Genomic DNA, 19,721 nt, shown 5'->3' with positions numbered 1-19,721 from the left:
ATGGAATTTTTTATTATTGTTTTACAGATAAAACAATGCATGCAACTGGGTTTGGCTGGGTGGAGAAAGGCAAGGGAGAGGCTAATGGGTTAGTCAGGATGTTAGGGTTGTGATCAGTGGTGGAAAGTCCAGCTGGAGACCAGTTACTGGAGGTGTCCTTCGGGGTTGATACTGGGGCCCATACTGTTTAACATCTTCATTAATGACCTGTGTGATGGGGCCAAATGCATCCTCAGCAAGTTTGCAGATGATACACTACTAGGAAGAGGGGCTGATATACCAAATGGTTGTGCTAACATTCAAAGGGACTTTGACAGGCTGGAGAAAGGGGCAGAAAGGAACCTCATGAAGTTCAGCAACAGGAATTTCCAAGTCCTGCACCTGGGGAGGAATAACCCCCTGCACCTGTACAGGCTGAGGCCGACCATCTGGAAAGCAGCTTTGCAGAGAAGGCCCTGGGGGTCCTGGTGGACAACAGGTTGGACATAGGCTGGCAGTGCACTCTCATGGCAAAAAGGGCCAACAGAACTTCTTCATTGTAATTCCCCTGTGGTATAGTGCTACATATGTTTCTTTATCTAATTACATCATATATTGTGTTTAGAAATATTCTTATGTCTTGTACAAGAAATGCTGTTTGGCACCAAAAACATCTAGATAAAGTGTAACTACCCTGAAGAACAGCAACAGACCTATTAATGAGAGTAGTTCGTGGACAGCTTTGTGGTATCTCCTCCACTATTTCAAGTATTTTTCAGTATGTGATTCAGCATTTATCTGCTCCCTGAGCTCAGAATTCCCTAAGCTCAAAGGCTGGATGGTGTACAATGCACATATTACCACTATGTAAAACTTGGTGCTTTTTCTGAGTCAATGTAACAATCCACGTTGGTTCAGAGTTGAATTTCAAGTAGATAATTAAATGTAACACTTCTCTGAAGAGAAGGTTTATTAATATTCCTTTTATGAAGCTACATTGATCTTTATGAACTCATTTTCAGACCAAACCTTATTAATCTTAAAGAAAACACCTTTGGAAGCAGGTTTTCAACTGTATTAAATAAATATATTGGTCTGTGGCCTGAGTACTCCAGAAGATCTTTCTGTACTTCCCAAGAATATTTTATAACACAGGTATATAACATCCTGATGCTCTGATGAAGTTCATATTTCCTTTGACAGAAAATGCAGAGCCTACTTCTCACTTCTTTGTTAAGGAAAGTGGGCAAAAGAAAATAGTCCCAGAAGCCTGCACATTTTTGTTTTAATGTGCACTTTGAATTGCCTTTTTATCCGTGGTGTGGATCACAGAGAATAATTTTGCATTAAGAAGAGTTTTGAGTGGCTTAATCTTTACATAAGAGGGACAGTACTGAATTTAAACCTTCTCTTGCCAGAGTGTGAAAATAAGGATTTTTCACAGCCAAGTGAGGTATCTCTAAAGTAAAGGCAGATATCTGAGATATTCTTGTCATGCATGCCCTTCTTCAGCCCTCCTCTAAACCAGTGTGCCGTATATTACATTATAAACATCTATACTTTGAGCCTAAATTTCCTAATATTTGTAATGATTTTATAACAAATTTTTATGTATTTTTTCTAGTTTTATTAGAGGAAGGGGGTCACTTTTTTACAGGAACTGCATACTTTTCCTTCACACATTTTTGTTAAGTAAAAAAACAAGTGTTCATAAAAGGAATACTAAAGCAATGAAAATGCCTTATTTAGGTATATATTTAAATAACTTCAGGAACTGGAGTCCAAATCTGAGATAGTAACTGTAGATGATGTCCTAGATGCAATGACATGATTTTTTTTTTTTTTCTGCTCTATATTTAGATATCTTTTTAACTGTCCTCTTCTCTTGGAAAAAGGGAGATGGGCTTAACTCCCACCAGTGGCTGATCAGCTGCTACAGTCAGTCTTGAGGTCAGGTATATCACCTGGTTTTCACAAAATCAGCACGTAGTTTAGCTGAGTGGCAGATGGACAAGGGTGTGTAAGAATTCTGTATACACGTGATTTGAGACAGATGGCCTGAAGAGTGTTATTCCATGGGGTGTAGGTAGATTCCTCCAGGAGATGCTGCGGTGAGAGATAGAAGTGCATTAGTGATATATTGAACTTTACTATTTTGAAGAAACAGAACTGAAGCCCTGAAGAAGTGGGAAAAAAAGAGGCCTAGAATCCTGTGGCTATATCATATTATTCTGTGCATGCTGGGGAGTTAGCCCACTGATTTACATGATTGCTTTTGGCACAGAAAAGTATTCTGCTCTTTGTAGCTCTCTGAGAAATATTGAAATCTTCTACTCTCTTGCCTAAAGCAGTATTGCACTGTGGATGGTAGCAATTATATGACAAACACTTTGAAAGTCCCATTATCACAGCTAAATTACTTTACAACTCCAACACTAAAGAAGCTGGGGAGAGTTAAACCTATCGACATAATTTTCCACCAAGGCACAGATTATTGACAATGATTTTACTAATACAAATAGATTTATCTCTGGAATGCAAAGATCTTTACATACTGAGTGGTGTTCTGCCTAGTTTGCTGAGGCACGTAGATACTTAGGTAGCTGTTCAACATAATGTACAATGATTGTAGAGCAGTGAATATAGTCCAGTTTCCCTCAGTTTTATTCTCTTGTTGTAACCACTAACACATCCTGCCACTAGAACCAATCATGAGACAAACACAGTTCTGACTTTCTTCAGAAAATTTCTACTTGCTTTTGCAATTAAAATGTTGGTGGGAAGGGCTTTAAAATTTCATACGTTGACTGCTATTCTCTCTCTCCTCCATCCTCCCTCAAAAAAGAAACCCTTTGCAGAGCAGCATGTCTCCTGCTTTTATTCGCTTACTCTCCCTGGGATTTAAGAGTTGCTATTGTGAGCAAAGGGGAATCTGCATCCATAAACAAGAGAGCCTATGTTCACAAGTGTGGTCAAAAAACCCACACGATCACTTTTTATGTTATATTCTCTTCCCTTTATACCGTTCCTTCCTATTTCATTAAATTAAATGGCAATTATCTTCTTTCAAGCACTCCAGTTTTTTAGAACAGGAGAGAAATTAGTAGGTACTAATCACTAGGATCCTTAGTCATTAGCTGCTGAATAGAAATGGGCATTCTTCCACCTGCTCTTGACCCCTATTTCAAAATAAAGCTCATTTATCCTGAGAACTGAAGAAGATATTTGCTACAGAATGGGAGAGGGAGAAAACAAGAGGCTCAGACAGAAAGCATGATGCAGAACACACACCCTCTTGGTGCCATTGTATTTTCTCCTTCTTGTGAAAGTAGAAAGGTTCCTTTATTGCTTACTAATTTTTATGATGATATCCAGGTGAGAAAATAAATGGAGTTCACTTTCACCAGTGCTTTGTATTGAAAGCCTTAAAAAATGCCATCACCACCAAAGAAAGCACAAATCCAAACCCTGGAGAGCAGCTGTAGGAAATCATTAAACAGAAGACATGCATAATATAGAAACACAGAACACTGACAGACGAAAACTTCTCAGAGATTCACAGCCTTTAGCCTGTGAACAAAGCTTGCTGAAGCATGAAGTGTAGTCTGCCATTTCTACATGGATTCTTATACTGTATGCTGTTTGAGCAGTTTCTAATAATGGGTGAGTGATCTGACTACCATCTGTCATGTGTTTTTTTCTGACATTTTTTTCCCATAGGAGAATATGCGGTGTAATTTTTTGTTTTAGTTGTTTCAGTCTGTTTTTGTGCTGCCACATATTTGTATTAGAGTAATGAGAATCAAAGATATGTTCCTTGCACTTTCAGAGGGAAAAGTTTTGATGGTCCTCAGTTCCCAGGGAAGTTTGTTCCACTGGTTTGAGATGTAAAGTAGTTACTGCTAGAGCTGACACATCTGTAGTGGGTTTTTCATTTTGAAGGAGAATGGGAAAATTTATTCTCCGAATGATTCATCAGCTTCTAGATGCAGAAGTAGAGCCTGTGCAAAAAGTTCAGAGCTCCTTCAGAAGTTCAGAATTTTCACTCTCACAAAGAGCTTTTCTGGAGACTTAAAATTCTGAACAGTAAAAATACTAGTTGTTGTCAGGGTAGATCCATCATGTTTAAGTAGACTTTTCAGACACATAATGAAGTAGGACATCACAATGCTCATTGCTCATGGTTTGGAGTTGCCTTGGGAGGCTTTCTGGTTTTGTCCTGACGAAAAGATCATGTTAGAAGACCCTTCCTTTTGTTTGCAGAGGTCTTTTATTTCTGGATGTGCCTGTTGGGATTTAGCTGTTGACTTAAACAGTAAAATAGTGAGTTGTTCAAGTTATGCGCTTATCTAGGAATTTGTGAAGCTAATACATTTCACTCTCACATCCCAGCATTCAACTACGTGCGTAGGTAAGCAGCTCACTATAAAGGGATGATGCACAGGTTCACCTTGCGTATTATGAATATCAGATTTTTGCATCCCGAACTGGCGCACTCCACTGGTAGGAGTCAGAGCAACCAGAGGAGAAGAACTCCCTTATGGTTGCTGAGATAAAAGTATGCCTGCCATAAGTCTAGAGCAGTGTAGGCTCCCCCATGTGGGACCTCAAAAGTGGGGCTCCTTGTGCAAGTGCTCTGCACCCACTGTTGATCACCTGAATCTGTGAGAATGAAGGAGTCCCACCAGCATCATGCTGCTCTGCCTCCTCCACTTGATGAACAAGTCTGGGTATACTGATAATGTGAAATGGGAAGAAAAAGAGAAGTCTGTCAGCTGGAACAATCCCTCTTGTCTTCATTCTCTAACCTGAGGTATATAGACTTTACCTAGCCCATTGTGGATCATTTGTCTTCTTATTCTGAGTTTGGATGGCCCTGAAGAGGGGCCTCTGACACTAAGCTTCCCCAGATATACTAGTAACAGTAACAGCACACTGTCTGGCTGTAGCAATTGCCGTGAAGAGAGGCTGAAGAGGTATGTCAGGCTTGTGCCTTTATATAGAGTGTGCAGAGGTCATTACAGACATGAGCAAAGCAAAGATGGACATAAAAGGTTACAGGATACCTCTCAAGCTGAAGATCAGTTCTGCTGAAATGCAGAATGGGAGTAGCTTCTTTGAGAAGGCCTTGGACACAAGCTAGACTCTGCTTGGCCACTTGACAAGGAACTGCTCCCCCTTATTCAGGGGCATGCCTGATAGAGGCCATACTGATATAGCCTAAAGGACTACCTATAAGGATCCATCATTGCCATCAAATGTAATACTAAAGATAGTAATCAGAAAACAGCTTTATTAATGTCTGGGGATCTATGACTTTCAATAAGAAGTGAGCTGTGTACTTCAGCACAGGATGAGCTCAAGTGTGAGCTAATGGGCAGCACGGGATGGTAAGGAGAGCTGCGCTCTGGCATAAAGCAGAACTTATACAACAGTATAGACACATTTTTAGCTGTTGCTCCTCATAGGACGTGTTCACTCTTCAGCTCCCCTCTTATTATTATTCCAGTTATCAATGTACATTAAAGTCTTATCTTTTAGCTTTTGTTCTGCAGTAATTTACAGTTTTGCAACAGGATTGAGTGACAGTTTTTAAGATAATTTTAACACAGGAATGTCAAATGGTCACATAGCAAACTAAGCATTGTGAATTAAAAAGATCAAACTAGCATGGCATAACATGAACAAATGTTCTAAACAGTTGCTAGAAGAAAAAAAAAAAGTCACCTTCTTATTCTAAAAAGTTTTCTGATTTGTGTATTTACAGCCGTTTCTCTAAGTTCCTAAGGATGGATCTGCCCCTTTCACAAGATTACATAAATGTTTTCATAGTTTCTATTCAAGTGATAATTGCAGTCAACAATTCATTGGACTATTTTTGCTTTTTTACAGAGAAAATTGCCCATGCACCTGCTTTTTAAAATAATTTTTATTACACAGTTTAATAGCCTTCTTTTTCTATTTGAAAATATATTTCAGCTCAAGGATTGCCTCAAAACTTCCATCATCACTGCTACTTTGAGGAAATCATTTCTCCAATTCATTTTTTTCAGTCTGTGATTGGTTTTTGAAATAATATGGTATCTCCTCTGCTCCTTGATGGTTTCTAAAAGTGAAAGAGCTTGTAAAGCAACGATACAAATACTTCTGGTGTGAGTACTCGTGCAAAAATTTGTCATTATTTTCCCCCAAAATGGGATTTTTCCACTACCCTTTATGACTATCTCTGGAAAACAAATGAACAGCGTCAAAAACGAAATGTGTGGATTTTTTTAGCCCCATTCTTCATGGCTATAACCTAGCGCATTCCCTCTCCCGAAACAGCAGGCTTGTGTTAAAACGTTTTCGTAAAAACCGGGCTAAACACCGAGACTCCGCAAGTCCTCACACGAACCCGTCCCACCCCCTGGGCGGTGGGCCCGTGCGCATGCGCACGCCGCTAACGCCAACGCCTCCGCAGCCGCCAGCGCCTCGCTCCCGCTCCTCCTTCAGCCCCGCCCCAGTGAGGGCAGACAGCCGCTTGTCTCCGCCCCCTTTGCCCCGCAGCGGCGTCGCGGGCGTTTCTGCGCATGCGCCGCACTTCGCCCTCATGTTCCCCTTTCCGCTGGCGTGGGGTCGGGGAGGAACTGTCATCTTACTCAGACCCAATTGGGCGCCGGCCGGCCGGGCCGGGTGCGCGCGCACCCGCGTGCCCTCCTTCCCTCCTCTCCCCCCCCCACCCCCAGCGCGAGGCCCCTTTCCCCTTTGCTCTTGGCGGCGGGGTCGTGTGCCCCCCCCCCCCCCCGGGCGCTGCTCCGCGGGCGTCACGTGACGGCCGGTCCTGGGCGGGGAGGGAGGGAGCCGCGGGGGCGCGCGCCGCCGAGTCACCCAGGTACGTTGGGGGAGGGGAGCCCCCCGCAGCGGCGGTTGGCGGCGGCTCTGCAACCCCCCCACCCCTTCTCCGGGCTCCGGGGACCCGCGGCGGGGCGGGCCCGGCCCGACGGACTCGCGAGGGCGATGGGCAGCGAGCCCCGCCGCCGCCCCGCAGTGCTCGCCCTGTGACCCGCTGGCTGTAGCGCAGCGCGGCGGGGCGGCCTTCCCCGGGCGGCCGCGGGGTCGCCCTACGGGCCCTGGGCCTGGCTCCCGGCGCGCTCTCGGCCCTTGCCTCTGCGCGCCCCGCGGGGCCTGTGGTAACGGCGGCGGCGCGGGGCGGCGGCGACAACAGCGGCGGGCGGGTGGGCAAAACGTGGGGTGCCTGACGTCCCCGGTACCCCCGCGTCACGGAGTCCCGGGAGAGAAAATACTGATTCCTGGAAAGTAAACTTAATCCCCCGCTTGGGTGTCTTTCCCAAGTTTCGAGTAACTTTCCGTGTTGGGGGAAGCGAGCCCTGGCTGCAGAGCGAGAGCGGGAGCGCAGGCGCGGCGGAGCGCCGTCCTGCTCGGTGTGTGCCGGCTCTTCCCCGCTGAGGAGCCTCTGCTGCACGGCCCGGAAGGTAAGGTTAGCGTCCGAGTGCGCTGTGGTGGTCTCCAGGCCAGCGCAGGCTTTGTCACTTGCTGCTGTTTGCAGCGTTGTTGCTTTACGCAGTAGGCACGATTGTGGCCGTGGCGTTTTGAATCTAATTGAATAGAGCGCGTCCATCTCGTTTATACGTTAGGAGTTGTATTCTCTGCACATGCAGACCTGATTAGTAGAAGGAGGTTTTTTTAAATTTTGGGTTAAGTGCAATTTACATATTTTTTTTATGTATTAGATGAACTATAATTAGTTCAGCTAATCATACAGCTTAAGAAAAAACATTTTTAAAAAAACTACAAGAAATGTACAAAAACTCTGAATCCACACTGTGGACCTGACATGACTCCATTTGAGCTGTTAGTACCCAGATGCAGATTGTCTATTAATCTCTCTGCTGGAGTTGTTTCACTTCTGTAAAAACTCACATTTTTGTAGGGTCAGGCTGGCACTAGAGACCAATAGTTAAAGCACTCACCTCTGAAGTGCTCAGAAACAGGAGAACTGCTCTGAGTAAGAGCTATGAAATGCAGCATTCCTGCTGATCTCAATCTGTAGCCATCTGACAAAATGGTAAAATACAGTCTGAGGCAAATGCTCCATGCCTAGCTTTGTGTAATGTTTTGGCATTGAGACAGAAATTGCTCTGTAAAACTAAGTGGCTACTGAGCATGTAGATTTCTTAGCATATATGGCTCTGTCTGAAAATTTTGCAAGTTCAGCAGTGACTGCACAGTAAAATTTCAATGTGAGTATTTAATTTTTGCAATATTTATCATTGCCTAATATGAGTTCATCTCACACAGACTGGGAATACTGTTGAGAAAGGACAAAATGAGTAGTCGTCGAAAACATGCACCTCCATCAAAAGTAGATGAGGAGAAGAAGAAACAGCTCTGCTGGAATATGCATGAAGACCGGAGAAATGAGGTGATAACATTAGATGATGATATGACTGATGAGGACAGCCTTCCAGGTCCAGGCACTTCCTCAGTGTCCTTCGTTGTTATAAATGATGATAGTGTTGATGAAGATCTCATTCAAAAAGAGCACAGTGGTTCAAAATCTGTTACATTTTTGACAACTAATGTTGAGGAAGACTCGTGCTCCACCTTGACTCCTGTATCAGTACAGCTAAATATTATAGTCTTGCCATACCGTGAGGATGCTTCCTGGAAAGTTTTGCTGGGAGAACTTGCTCTTCATCTTCCTCCTGAGCAAAGTCTAACTGAGGAATTCCATGAAAGGAGTTTTACTTTGATGAGAGGAGACTCTGATGATCAGCTGCAGATCTGTGTTCATGCAAGAAGTGAAGAAGAGAACAATAATGAAACAAAAGAATACTTGGGTGCTTATGAACGAAGTATTTTGGTGGAACCATCTTTAGGTGGTGAAATATTGGAAGGCTTGAGATGGCTGCAGAAGAAAAAAATAATTGGACTTTATCAGAGACCAAGAGAGGCTCAAACTTTAAAGGTATTGGTTCATATATTTTATTCTCTTTGCTATGTATTTAAAAAGTTCTCATTTTTTATATGAATTATAATTTCTGTGAACAGCAAAGTCTGGCAGCGACCATGCATTTTTATGAAATGATGAAAAATATTGTGTCTACATAACTGTGCAAATGCTTTCAGTGTGTATTTTTTCTAAACAAAGACCTTTTACTGTTGCACTGTTACTGATGCATTACTAGAAGGAATCAAAGAAGCTTTTACCTGCAACATACTGGATGTTCTGTACAGTGATTTTAGTAGATTTAGTATATCTGTATCTGCTAATTTTCAAAACTTGGTGATTATGGTGTTTTTGGTATAAAACCACTATTCATTTTCATACTTTTCTGTTTATAGTATTCTCGGCACTTTAATAAATTAATTAAATAATTAACTCTACAAACACTTCACAGGTTGGAATTCACCTTCTGGAAACTGGATTAAGCAAACCAGAGTTTCTCAGTGATGGAGGTGGAAGACCCAAAAAAGCTAATCAGCTGATTCAAAAACTCATGGAAAAGTTCTATAGTTTTATAATTCCAGGTAATGTGATTCAGTTGAATGCTGATGAATAACATGTCAGTTTTTGCTTTGTTGTGCTTTGTTTTCTCTTCAAGTAGTTTCAAGTATAAGGAAGAAAGGTAAGTTGTTCCTGCCATCCAGAGTAACTGTATTTTTAAGTAATATTTTTAGGTAATTCTGACCATATTAATATCTGATCAGTAATTTGACCATAACTTAATTAGCATCTAATTACATGTGATAATTTTCCTTACATGTGATAATTACATACCTTGTCTTTATTTTGGAATTGAAGATTGTTTGCCAAATTATACTCAGCAATGATGCAAACTCTATTTTTAGGCATGATCAGTGACCACTTTACTGTGTGATGGATTAGGGAACTCAAAAAAAAAAAAAAAAAAAAAAAACAACCCTTGCTTTTGGTCCTGAGTGTAGAATTGATCTGAAATCTTATTTGCAAAGTTGTTCAGTAACAATGACTATAACATATTGGGTTTCAGCATTTTTGCATGGGAAAACAAGCCTAACCTCCTGCCCCCTAACACAGACACCCTGTAATTGTACTTTATTTCAAAAAGCAGAATTGTATAAAAATGAGGAAACCTGCTAAAAAGAAGCAAAAAGGAGCAGCTAACAGTAGAGTCTTTGCAGCAGGCATTGTTCAGAGCAAACGTGCAACTATCAGAAAAGGCTTGAGAAATACCAACAGAAGGCCAGTATAACTAAATATCTAGGAAAGGAACCTATTGCACTTACCCTTCAAAAAGCTAGAGAGTAGTCTGACTGAAATAATAGAAAGCACCATAAAACTTGGCAGTGTAAAAGCACAATAAAGCAAGTCCAAAAGAAGTCTGAAGAACAAATATTTTAAGATATAAAAATGAATAATAAAGTTTCAAATGCATTAGGAAAAACATGTTATCATAAACGCATAAGAAGCAGAGTATCTTCAAAAGAATCCACAGACTTGACAGATGACTAAGATGTGTAAAAGAATGCTAAAATACAGTCCTGCTGTAGCAGGAAATAGTTTTTTGCATATTTTTCTCACTGTGGAAGAGTTTAGGAAAGAGATTGTGTTACTGTTCATTTTACATTTTGAGATACAAAATATTCTTTTACTGGAACTTATGGCATCTGTCCCGAGTACACTGAAGAATAGAATTTATGGACTACATGGTTAAATTTAACTTACTGGTGAAGAGCAAACATAGCTTTTGAAAAGGAAGATATGCCCCACAAACTTGCTGGAACAGAAATGTAGGCCTGGGTGATTGGGTTGATATGTCCCCCCTGCCTTTTCAGAAGTCACTCAACAAGGTCTGTCAGCTCAGGTTCATAAAGCAACTGTGTTGCCAAATAGAAGAAAGTACTAGCATAGGTAAATGACTAAGTAAAATACAGGATATGGAGAGTAGAAATAGTTATCCATGTGAATGGAGATCACCAGTGAAGTCCTACAAAGACATGTGCTGCCTAATATATTCTTAATGCCATGGGAAATACAGTGAGTAGTGAAGTGATATCATCAGCAAATTTCACTGTATTATTCAGCATAATAAAGATGAAGGAGAACTGAAAACTTGCAAACAGACCTTGCTGAATGACTAGGCAATAAAATGGAGGTTCAGTATATATTTGATACAGATAAATATAAAGTGATACAGAAGGAGAAGGAAATCCTGATTTCACATTAGAAAAAAATGATGGACTCTTTGCTAACCATTACAATTGGGATTGTTAGAGTTCAGGAAGAGCATCAACTTAGTGCTTAGTGTCACTCCAACCAAATCAAAGGTAAAGGATTATCCTGAAAGTACTAGAGAGCAAAACAGGAACATTAAGCCACTGTATAAATCCACAGTATGTGTTCATCTAAGCTCCATATTCAGGAATAAAGCATATCACAGAAATGGAGAAGGTTTGGGAGGGAAGGGGAGGTGCTTACGCATTGTGAAACCAGGTAAATTTTTTTTTTATAGTTTTTCAGCATATGTGTTCTGATATAACTTAAAATAATTAAGATAGCTATAGCCTTGTTTCTTTAACAATGAATTCTTTCCTGTTAAGAAACATCATTTCCAAATTTAGAAGTTCAGTCTGTTTAGATTTGATCTGTTTTTAAACAGAATTACTTCAAACTTTTGTAAAACTGCAAACTTTGGTTTGTAGATAGCCATATCGAATTAATTCTGTATTACACAAATTTCAGAGATGAGGGTTTCTACTTCTCTCCATTCATGATCAAAGTCTTAAGGATTACACAAATGAGGGACACTCTCTCATTATCCCTACATTTCATATATATATATATATATATATGTAAGTATGTATATGAAATATATAAATATATATATAATGTTTTCTTCAGTGTATTCATGTCATTGATGTCCTTCTTCCTGATTTCGAGCCTTTATGGCATAGGGATACTCTCTCGTGTTACAGCAAACATAGGATAGATGCCTTATTGAGCAGTACTTCTTAAAATCTGTAGAAGAGTTGATAAGAAAAAATATTTAATATGTAAGAAGCTTCATGTATTTTTGAGCATTAATTATAGAATTAACCACTTTTTTTGAGAAATCTGGTTATAGAGATTTCTTTCGTTATTGCAAGTACCTGTTTTTATAATTGCTTGTATCCTGTATCTGCTGCGTAGTATTTCATGCCACTTCTTGTTGCTTCAGTGAACATACAAGCCTAAATTGTTTATAAATCCAGCTAGCCTCCTCTTAATCTGAAAAACTTAGAAGAAGAAGAAATTCTTAAGAAGAGGTTTTTAATCTTTGTATTGCATTTTTAATTCAAAATGTAAACCAACAGGTTTTCCATTATCTAGAATAAAGAGGGAAAAGATTACTTTTTTATTGACGTGTTTTTGTATTCAACCTAAAGGTATATTCAATGTTAAAACAACCTGCAAACTACCCTACAAATGAAACTAAAAGGTCGTACTACAGATGCAATAACAGCTTTCATTCAGTCATTAAAAGAACTAATTAGAATACTTGCTTCTGAAACGCAACATCAGAGCAATTGAATTTTAGATGGTATAATACCATCTGTTTCTGAAAGGTGAAAAATACAGTGATGAAAGCTTTATAATTGAATTATGCTTTCAACAGTTTCAAAAATGTAATTAAATATTCACTATTGGTAAGCACCTGGGAGAGAGATTAACTTCCTTAGCGTCCATTTAAAATTCTCTGTGGTACTTAAAGCTATTTAATCAGAAAAAAATATTTGAAATGAGGGTATGAACAAAGCAAAAAAGGTGTGGACAGAACATATCCAATTGTATAAAAAACATCAAAGCACATTTCTTGTCTTTGTTCCCCCATAAAATTCCGGATAGGCTTAATTTATATATAAGTCAATTTTTTGTGCTCTGAAATGTGAGACTTAAACTGTTACTTCACCGAGTGTAACCACAGATGTCATTGCTGATCAGCTTAGTTGGTCAGAATTATACTCCACAAATACTGTAATTTCTCTGTAGTTTCCGTGAAGTGAAGAATCTATGTGAGTGGATCCCTTTGAATGGCTTTTGTGATATCCAAAGCTGCATGCTCTAGTTGGTGATTTTACCTTGGTTGGGCATTAATAACATGACATGCACTCCGGTTGCCTTATTTGCCTTAGAGGTGTTAGATATCTAGTTACCTATTCTCTTGAATTTATAGGAACTTATTGTCTTTCAGAATTCTCTGCCCCCTGTGAAATGTATTAAAATTGGTCCATTGACTTAAAAGTATTAGGGAGGGCATTGATGCCTGTCATATATAGGCACATCACAGAATCACAGAATCACAGAATCACTGAGGTTGGAAGGGACCTCTGGAGATCATCTAGTCCAACCCCCCTGCTCAAGCAGGGTCACCTAGAGCACATTGCACAGGATTGCATCCAGGCGCATTTTGAATATCTCCAGAGAAGGAGACTCCACCACCTCTCGGGGCAACCTGTTCCAGTGCTCTGTCACCCTCACAGTGAAAAAGTTTTTCCTCATGTTAAGATGGAAGTGTCTGTGTTTCAGTTTGTGCCCATTGCCTCGCGTCCTGTCGCTCGTCACCACTGAAAAGAGTCTGGCCCCATCCTCTCGACACCCTCCCTTCAGATACTTGTACACATTGATAAGATCTCCTCTCAGCCTTCTCTTCTCCAAGCTAAACAGGCCCAGCTCTCTCAGCCTTTCCTCATAAGAGAGATGCTCCAGTCCCCTAATCATCTTTGTGGCCCTTCGCTGGACTTGCTCCAGTAGTGCCACATCCCTCTTGTACTGGGGAGCCCAGAACTGGACGCAGTACTCCAGATGTGGCCTCACCAGGGCTGAGTAGAGGGGGAGAATCACCTCCCTCGACCTGCTGGCAACACTCTTTCTGATGCAGCCCAGGATACCATTGGCCTTCTTGGCCACAAGGGCACATTGCTGCCTCATACTTAACTTGGTGTCCACCAGCACTCCCAGGTCCTTCTCAGCAGAGCTGCTTTCCAGCAGGTCAACCCCCAACCTGTACTGCTGCATGGGGTTATTCCTCCCCAGGTGCAGGACCCTGCACTTCCCTTTGTTGAATTTCATGAGGTTCCTCTCTGCCCACCTCTCCAGCCTGTCCAAGTCTCTTTGAATGGCAGCACAGCCCTCTGGCGTATCGGCCACTCCTCCCAGTTTTGTATCGTCAGCAAACTTGCTGAGGGTGCACTCTGTGCCTTCATCCAGGTCATTGATGAAGAAGTTGAACAAGACTGGACCCAGGACTGACCCCTGGGGGACACCGCTAGCTACAGGCCTCCAACTAGACTCTGTGCCACTGAGCACAACTCTCTGAGCTCTGCCATTCAGCCAGTTCTCAATCCACCTCACTGTCCACTCATCTAACCCACACTTCCTGAGCTTCCCTATGAGGATGCTATGGGAGACAGTGTCAAAAGCCTTGCTGAAGTCTAGGTAGACAACATCCACTGCTCTCCCCTCATCTACCCAGCCAGTCATTCCATCATAGAAGGCTATCAGATTGGTTAGGCATGATTTCCCCTTGGTGAAGCCATGCTGACTACTCCTGATCACCTTCTTTTCCTCCACATGCGTGGAGATGGCTTCCAGGATGAGCTGCTCCATCACCTTTCCAGGGATGGAGGTGAGGCTGACTGGCCTGTAGTTCCCTGGGTCCTCCTTCTTGCCCTTTTTAAAGACTGGGGTGACATTGGCTTTCTTCCAGTCCTCGGGCACCTCTCCTGTTCTCCATGACCTTTCAAAGATGATGGAGAGTGGCTTAGCAATAATGTCCGCCAGCTCCCTCAGCACTCGTGGGTGCATCCCATCAGGGCCCATGGATTTGTGGGTGTCAAGTTTGCTTAAATGATCTCTAACCCACTCCTCCTCCACCAAGGGAAAGTCTTCCTCTCTCCAGACTTTCTCTCTTGCCACCAGGGTCTGGGGTTCCTGAGGGCTGGCCTGACCAGTAAAGACTGAAGCAAAGAAGGCATTCAGTAACTCTGCCTTCTCTGCATCCTTCGTCACCAGGACACCCACCCCATTCAGCAAAGGGCCCACATTTTCCCTAGTCTTCCTCTTGCTGCTGATGTATTTGAAGAAGCCCTTCTTGTTGTCCTTGACATCTCTAGCCAGATTTAATTCCAAACGGGCCTTAGCCTTCCTCGTCGCATCCCTGCATACTCTGACAACATTCCTATATTCCTCCCAAGTGGCCTGTCCCCCTTTCCACTTTCTGTAGACTTCCTTCTTCTGGTTGAGTTTTGCCAGGAGCTCCTTGCTCATCCATGCAGGTCTCCTGCCTCCTTTGCTCGACTTCCTACTCATAGGGATGCACCGCTCTTGAGCCTGGAGGAGGTGATGTTTGAATATTAACCAACTCTCTTGAACACTCCTTCCTTCCATCGTATCATGCTCTTTCTTTTGGAAACCGTTTGTCACTTTTACCATTCATTTGAACTAAAAGTATGCTTTTTCTCTCTGTGAAAGAGTCCTAATAGAAGTCCAAAATTCTTATTTTTAAAATTAAGTTCTCTGGTGTTTGTGCCAGGTATATTTCTTTTTTAGTGAGAGGCATCACACTTTTAATATGATCTTATACTTTTAAGTATGCCTTAAAGTTGCCTTGTGCTGAATCCACCAGCCTTAAATTGCTTCTAAATTGTATTTTTGGGGAAAAATGCTGCAAAGTGATTCTTTCTACACTACTAGCTAGGGTTAATATTCTTTGAACTGTAATATTGTACAACTATTCCTAAGTACGTACAAAAAACATTTTTATTGGTACCCATGATTTTCATTAGAGACCTAAAATACTGTTAAAACTTGTCCTCCGAGTCTTTTGTTGCCTCATCTTCCTTCAATTTGTTAAAAAGTTGAGCCTGGAATTTTTCATGAATTTTTGTTCTAGAGTGATTAAATTCTATGTATGCAGATATATACAGATTATGTTCAAAATATACATGCACAAGGCCTTTTGCCCTAAGCATCTAAGAATGTACATGCTTCTGTTGAGATGAAATTATAATTTCTAATATGTCTTGACTGAATTTTTGCAGTGATGCAAGTCATGAGAATTCAGTGAGATCGTATTGCTACAATTTTATCATTCAGATGGATAATTTAAAATTAATATGAAACTCACTAAAGAGAATCTCTGTCTTTTAACATATCTTTTATCCAGAAAGGCTTTATTTTGTGAAGAATGTACAAGTACTTGACAACCCACTGTGTTTTTCCCTTCTATAAGAAGATAAACCCATGTTAACATTTAAATCTAGAATGAGAGTTATTTGTAATGCTGTAGCAGCTGGAAATGTTTAGCAGAGATCTTTATTAAATAAATAAGATCTCTTCATTCTATCCCTAAATTCTAAAGGAAGAGCTTTAGTGATTGTGTACATCTCTGATGTCCATATCATGTTAACGTTAACATTTAGGAAGTAGTACTCACTGTTGCTTACTGCTGCTAGCCATGTCAGGTGCAGTGATTAAGATTATGTATTTTATATAACTTGGCGTATGCAGATGTGCTGGATGAAGATGACGAAGAATCTGACATGGAATTAGAGCGACAAAATATTGAAGAGCTTTATGACTTTGTAAGGCGTACACATCAGCAGGACATCCAATTACTGAGAGAGGATGTGCAGCATCCTGCGTTAATTCCTATTCTGAGGCCCTACCAAAGTGAGGCTGTAAATTGGATGCTTCACCGGGAGAACTTCATAAGCACTCCTAGCAGTGGCAAGTACATGGGTCTGGAAAACTTATATCCTAATTAAAATACTATTCAGAATTGAAAAGAAAGTGTCATTGCATTGTCAGTAGTAACACTTTCTTGCTATTTATTTAGAAACTTTGTTAATCATTTCATTACTCGTTTTGTAAAAGTTGTTTGGTAAGTAAATGATAAATTAAATGTACTTTGACCAGCAGATGAGCTAGCTTGTTAGTCATGAAGCGCTATGGAGGTAGAGGTCTGGGTTTTTTGTGTGTTTGTTTTGTTGTTTTGTTTTGTTTTTTTCTCTCTAAATGTCACAGTAAGGTTGAGCAATTCTGAGTATTGTACTGTTTATAGAGAAACCTCATAATAATATGACCTCTTTCTCTGTAGAAAATGCACTGCACTTCTTATGGCGAGAGGTCATCACTCCAGATGGAGCAAAAATCTACTATAATCCATTTACTGGCTGGTAGGTTTCTGTGGTTATCTCTTTCTGAGAACACCTCAAAGTTGTGCTTTGTGAAACCTTACTAGCAGCTTTTAGCTTTTACCTGAAGAATATAAAATAATCAATAGTTGTAGCTTTTCAGTTAGCAACTAGAGAATTTGAAAAGTGATATATTTGACTTGGCAGAAAGCGAAACTGGAGTATGTAATGCAGAGGTAAATAAGTAAATCTTAAATTGAAGATAAAATTCTTAAAGCTTTTTTATTAATTTTTATTAATTAATGCAAATTTTTGTTTTTAAGATTAACATTCTTTTTAAATTAGATCATTGGCAGCTTTGACCTTTTGTTCCAAGGTTTTTAAAAGCTAAACAAAGGAGGCATTTTTTTGTGAATACTGGGTAGTTGCATGCACTAGTTTTGCTTCAGTTGTCTCATGAATTTGGTTAGAATAGAATCTTTTGATTGCTGATTTGCTTTTTAATTTTTTCCCTATTTTTAACAAACATATAACTTTCAGATCTTTAACACGGGAATATAAATATGTATTTGTCTTTCAGAGACTAATGTTGCAGCTATGATAGCTGAAGATTAGCAAGCAAAGGCTTGTTAAGAGGGGAAGAGACCCAAAAACTTGCTGGCATACACATTCCTCTTCAAATCAGGATTATACACACAAAAAGCTTGCTAGTTTTTGTCAAGCTCAGCTGATATCAAAGACACTGCCTTTCCCTACAAGCTTTGCCTTGCTGCAGCTGTGTCCCTGAACACGTGCTACTCTGTCACACCGTTCTACAGTCACTGATTTTGATTTGCGATTTTACTTGAATTCTAGTATTATCCGTGAATATCCAATTGCTGGACCTCAGTGGCCTGGAGGTATTTTGGCAGATGAGATGGGTCTTGGGAAAACAGTAGAGGTGTTGGCTCTTATTCTGACGCATACCCGACAAGACGTTAAACAGGATGTTCTGACCTTACCTGAGGTAAGAAAACTAGGGTAAGATTTAGTATGAAGAAAGTACTCTTCATAGGAAAATAGTGAAATGTATTTCTTCTGTTGAGTTTATTGCTCTCTGTTTTATAAAAGTCTAGAATTTAAGATGGATTAAATTACAATGAAAGTTTCTGCTTTCTGGTGTGTGATATTTGGTCGCATAAATAGTGGAATGATATACATGAGTAGCAACCGATATTGTTTACCACTGATATATGGGGCTGGGAGGCAGCTACACTGTCAATAGGCTGTTGGTAGTTTACACACCCACCAGGAGTGTATAAATCTATGATTTAGTCTATTGTGTTGGAAATTGTTCTCCCCCTTCACCTCATGTTGTTGGAGAGTATCAAACATCCATTAGACAAACCTTCTATACTAAAATAGGGAAGATTACTCTGAATAGGGGTTTCTACTCACCATTTATTTCATGTTATAAATGTGTTTGTTTATTGGCTTGTTTAGCATGTATTTAACAACAGTTTTCCATCTTGCTCTCTTCACTTTCTTCCTCACACATCCTGTGAAAACTCAGCACATTCACATTTCTCTAAGACCAAAATACTGTGGTTTCTTCAGAGGGAGGGAATCTCTACCTTTAACTAGATTCTCATAACTTCTGTGTGATCCGCTCTTTTAAATTCTTGGCAGTCTGTTCAATTGTACATCTGTTCATAATGATCCCCTACTTGCTCATAATTTTATCAACTAAAAAGACCCAATTCTCAAAGAGAGAAAAAGATTCTTAAATGCCTCAGCAGGTCAATACTGGTAACAGAAACTAGGGACCAAGAATTTCACAACTGTTTCATGACAGGAATAGTTGGGACAGACATCTTGGCTAATATTTTCGTATGTTTATGAACAGGATAATACGACATTGCTTGTGACTGAAGGGCACTAATCCACTGATCCAGAAGGCCTCTCTTCATCTGTATTTTTTTGTCTTTAAATATAAATATCTTGTCTTTGTAGCATGTGCTGAAAAAAGAGTGGTTTATTCCAAATCGGACTTTCTGGATGACTCTTGTCTTGTGTAAGACCTGTAGTATCATAGTTACTCCAGGTATTTCAACTCACCATGGGCTCAGACAGTGTCTGTAACTTCAGTGGAAGGTTACTTTTTAAGACATCTGCCAATCAACCTGTTGGACAGGGCAGAGTGACATGTCAGTGGATACTTTTATAAAACAGTTAATGATAGAATTGTTGGCATTGGATGATTTGTTTCAGATTTGGTTTGGGTTTTTTTTAATTTTATATCCAGGTTCTTGAGTATACATCTCTAAATTAGATCACTGCTTCTGAATGACTAATAACAGAGTAAATGTTTTTGGGGGGAAATCCCTAAAAAGAAAAACTAGTTTATTATACAACTAATTGGAGCTTTTCATCGTATGTTACTTACCTCCTGTTGTCTTTCTAACTACATGTAAATTCTTCCCCAGCCCCCCATCAGTAACCTCCATCACTTAAAACTATAGATTGCTGCAGCTGAATTTTGAAGTAGTGGAAGATCCAGGCCACTCTTCCCTTTCTGTTGTCAGTGTAGAGTGCTGAACACCACT

At 40.4% G+C, this 19,721-nt stretch overlaps 1 protein-coding gene across 7 annotated transcripts in view; it reads left to right on the top strand.

The window, feature by feature from the left end:
* The first annotated feature begins 6,810 nt into the window (after positions 1–6,810).
* SHPRH (SNF2 histone linker PHD RING helicase) overlaps positions 6,811–19,721 on the top strand; it is a 63,981-nt gene continuing 51,070 nt past the window's right edge. For 6 of the 7 annotated variants that reach the window (XR_010883735.1, XR_010883734.1, XM_067293539.1 and 3 more), the window contains exons 1-6: positions 7,218–7,451; positions 8,278–8,947; positions 9,381–9,510; positions 16,511–16,729; positions 17,100–17,178; positions 17,992–18,142. Coding sequence is in view for 5 of the 7 variants with exons in the window: in XM_067293539.1 (XP_067149640.1) it covers positions 8,306–8,947; positions 9,381–9,510; positions 16,511–16,729; positions 17,100–17,178; positions 17,992–18,142 (1,221 nt within the window). In the remaining 2 variants the exon portion in view is untranslated. Of the gene's footprint in view, positions 6,851–7,217; positions 7,452–8,277; positions 8,948–9,380; positions 9,511–16,510; positions 16,730–17,099; positions 17,179–17,991; positions 18,143–19,721 lie in introns of those variants that run through there. The other variant, XM_067293537.1, reaches the window with a different exon arrangement.

Source organism: Apteryx mantelli, chromosome 3, assembly GCF_036417845.1.
Source record: "Apteryx mantelli isolate bAptMan1 chromosome 3, bAptMan1.hap1, whole genome shotgun sequence".
NCBI lineage: Eukaryota > Metazoa > Chordata > Aves > Apterygiformes > Apterygidae > Apteryx > Apteryx mantelli.
The sequence above is the reverse complement of the archived record's forward strand: the minus strand, read 5'-3'. Positions and strand labels throughout refer to the sequence as shown.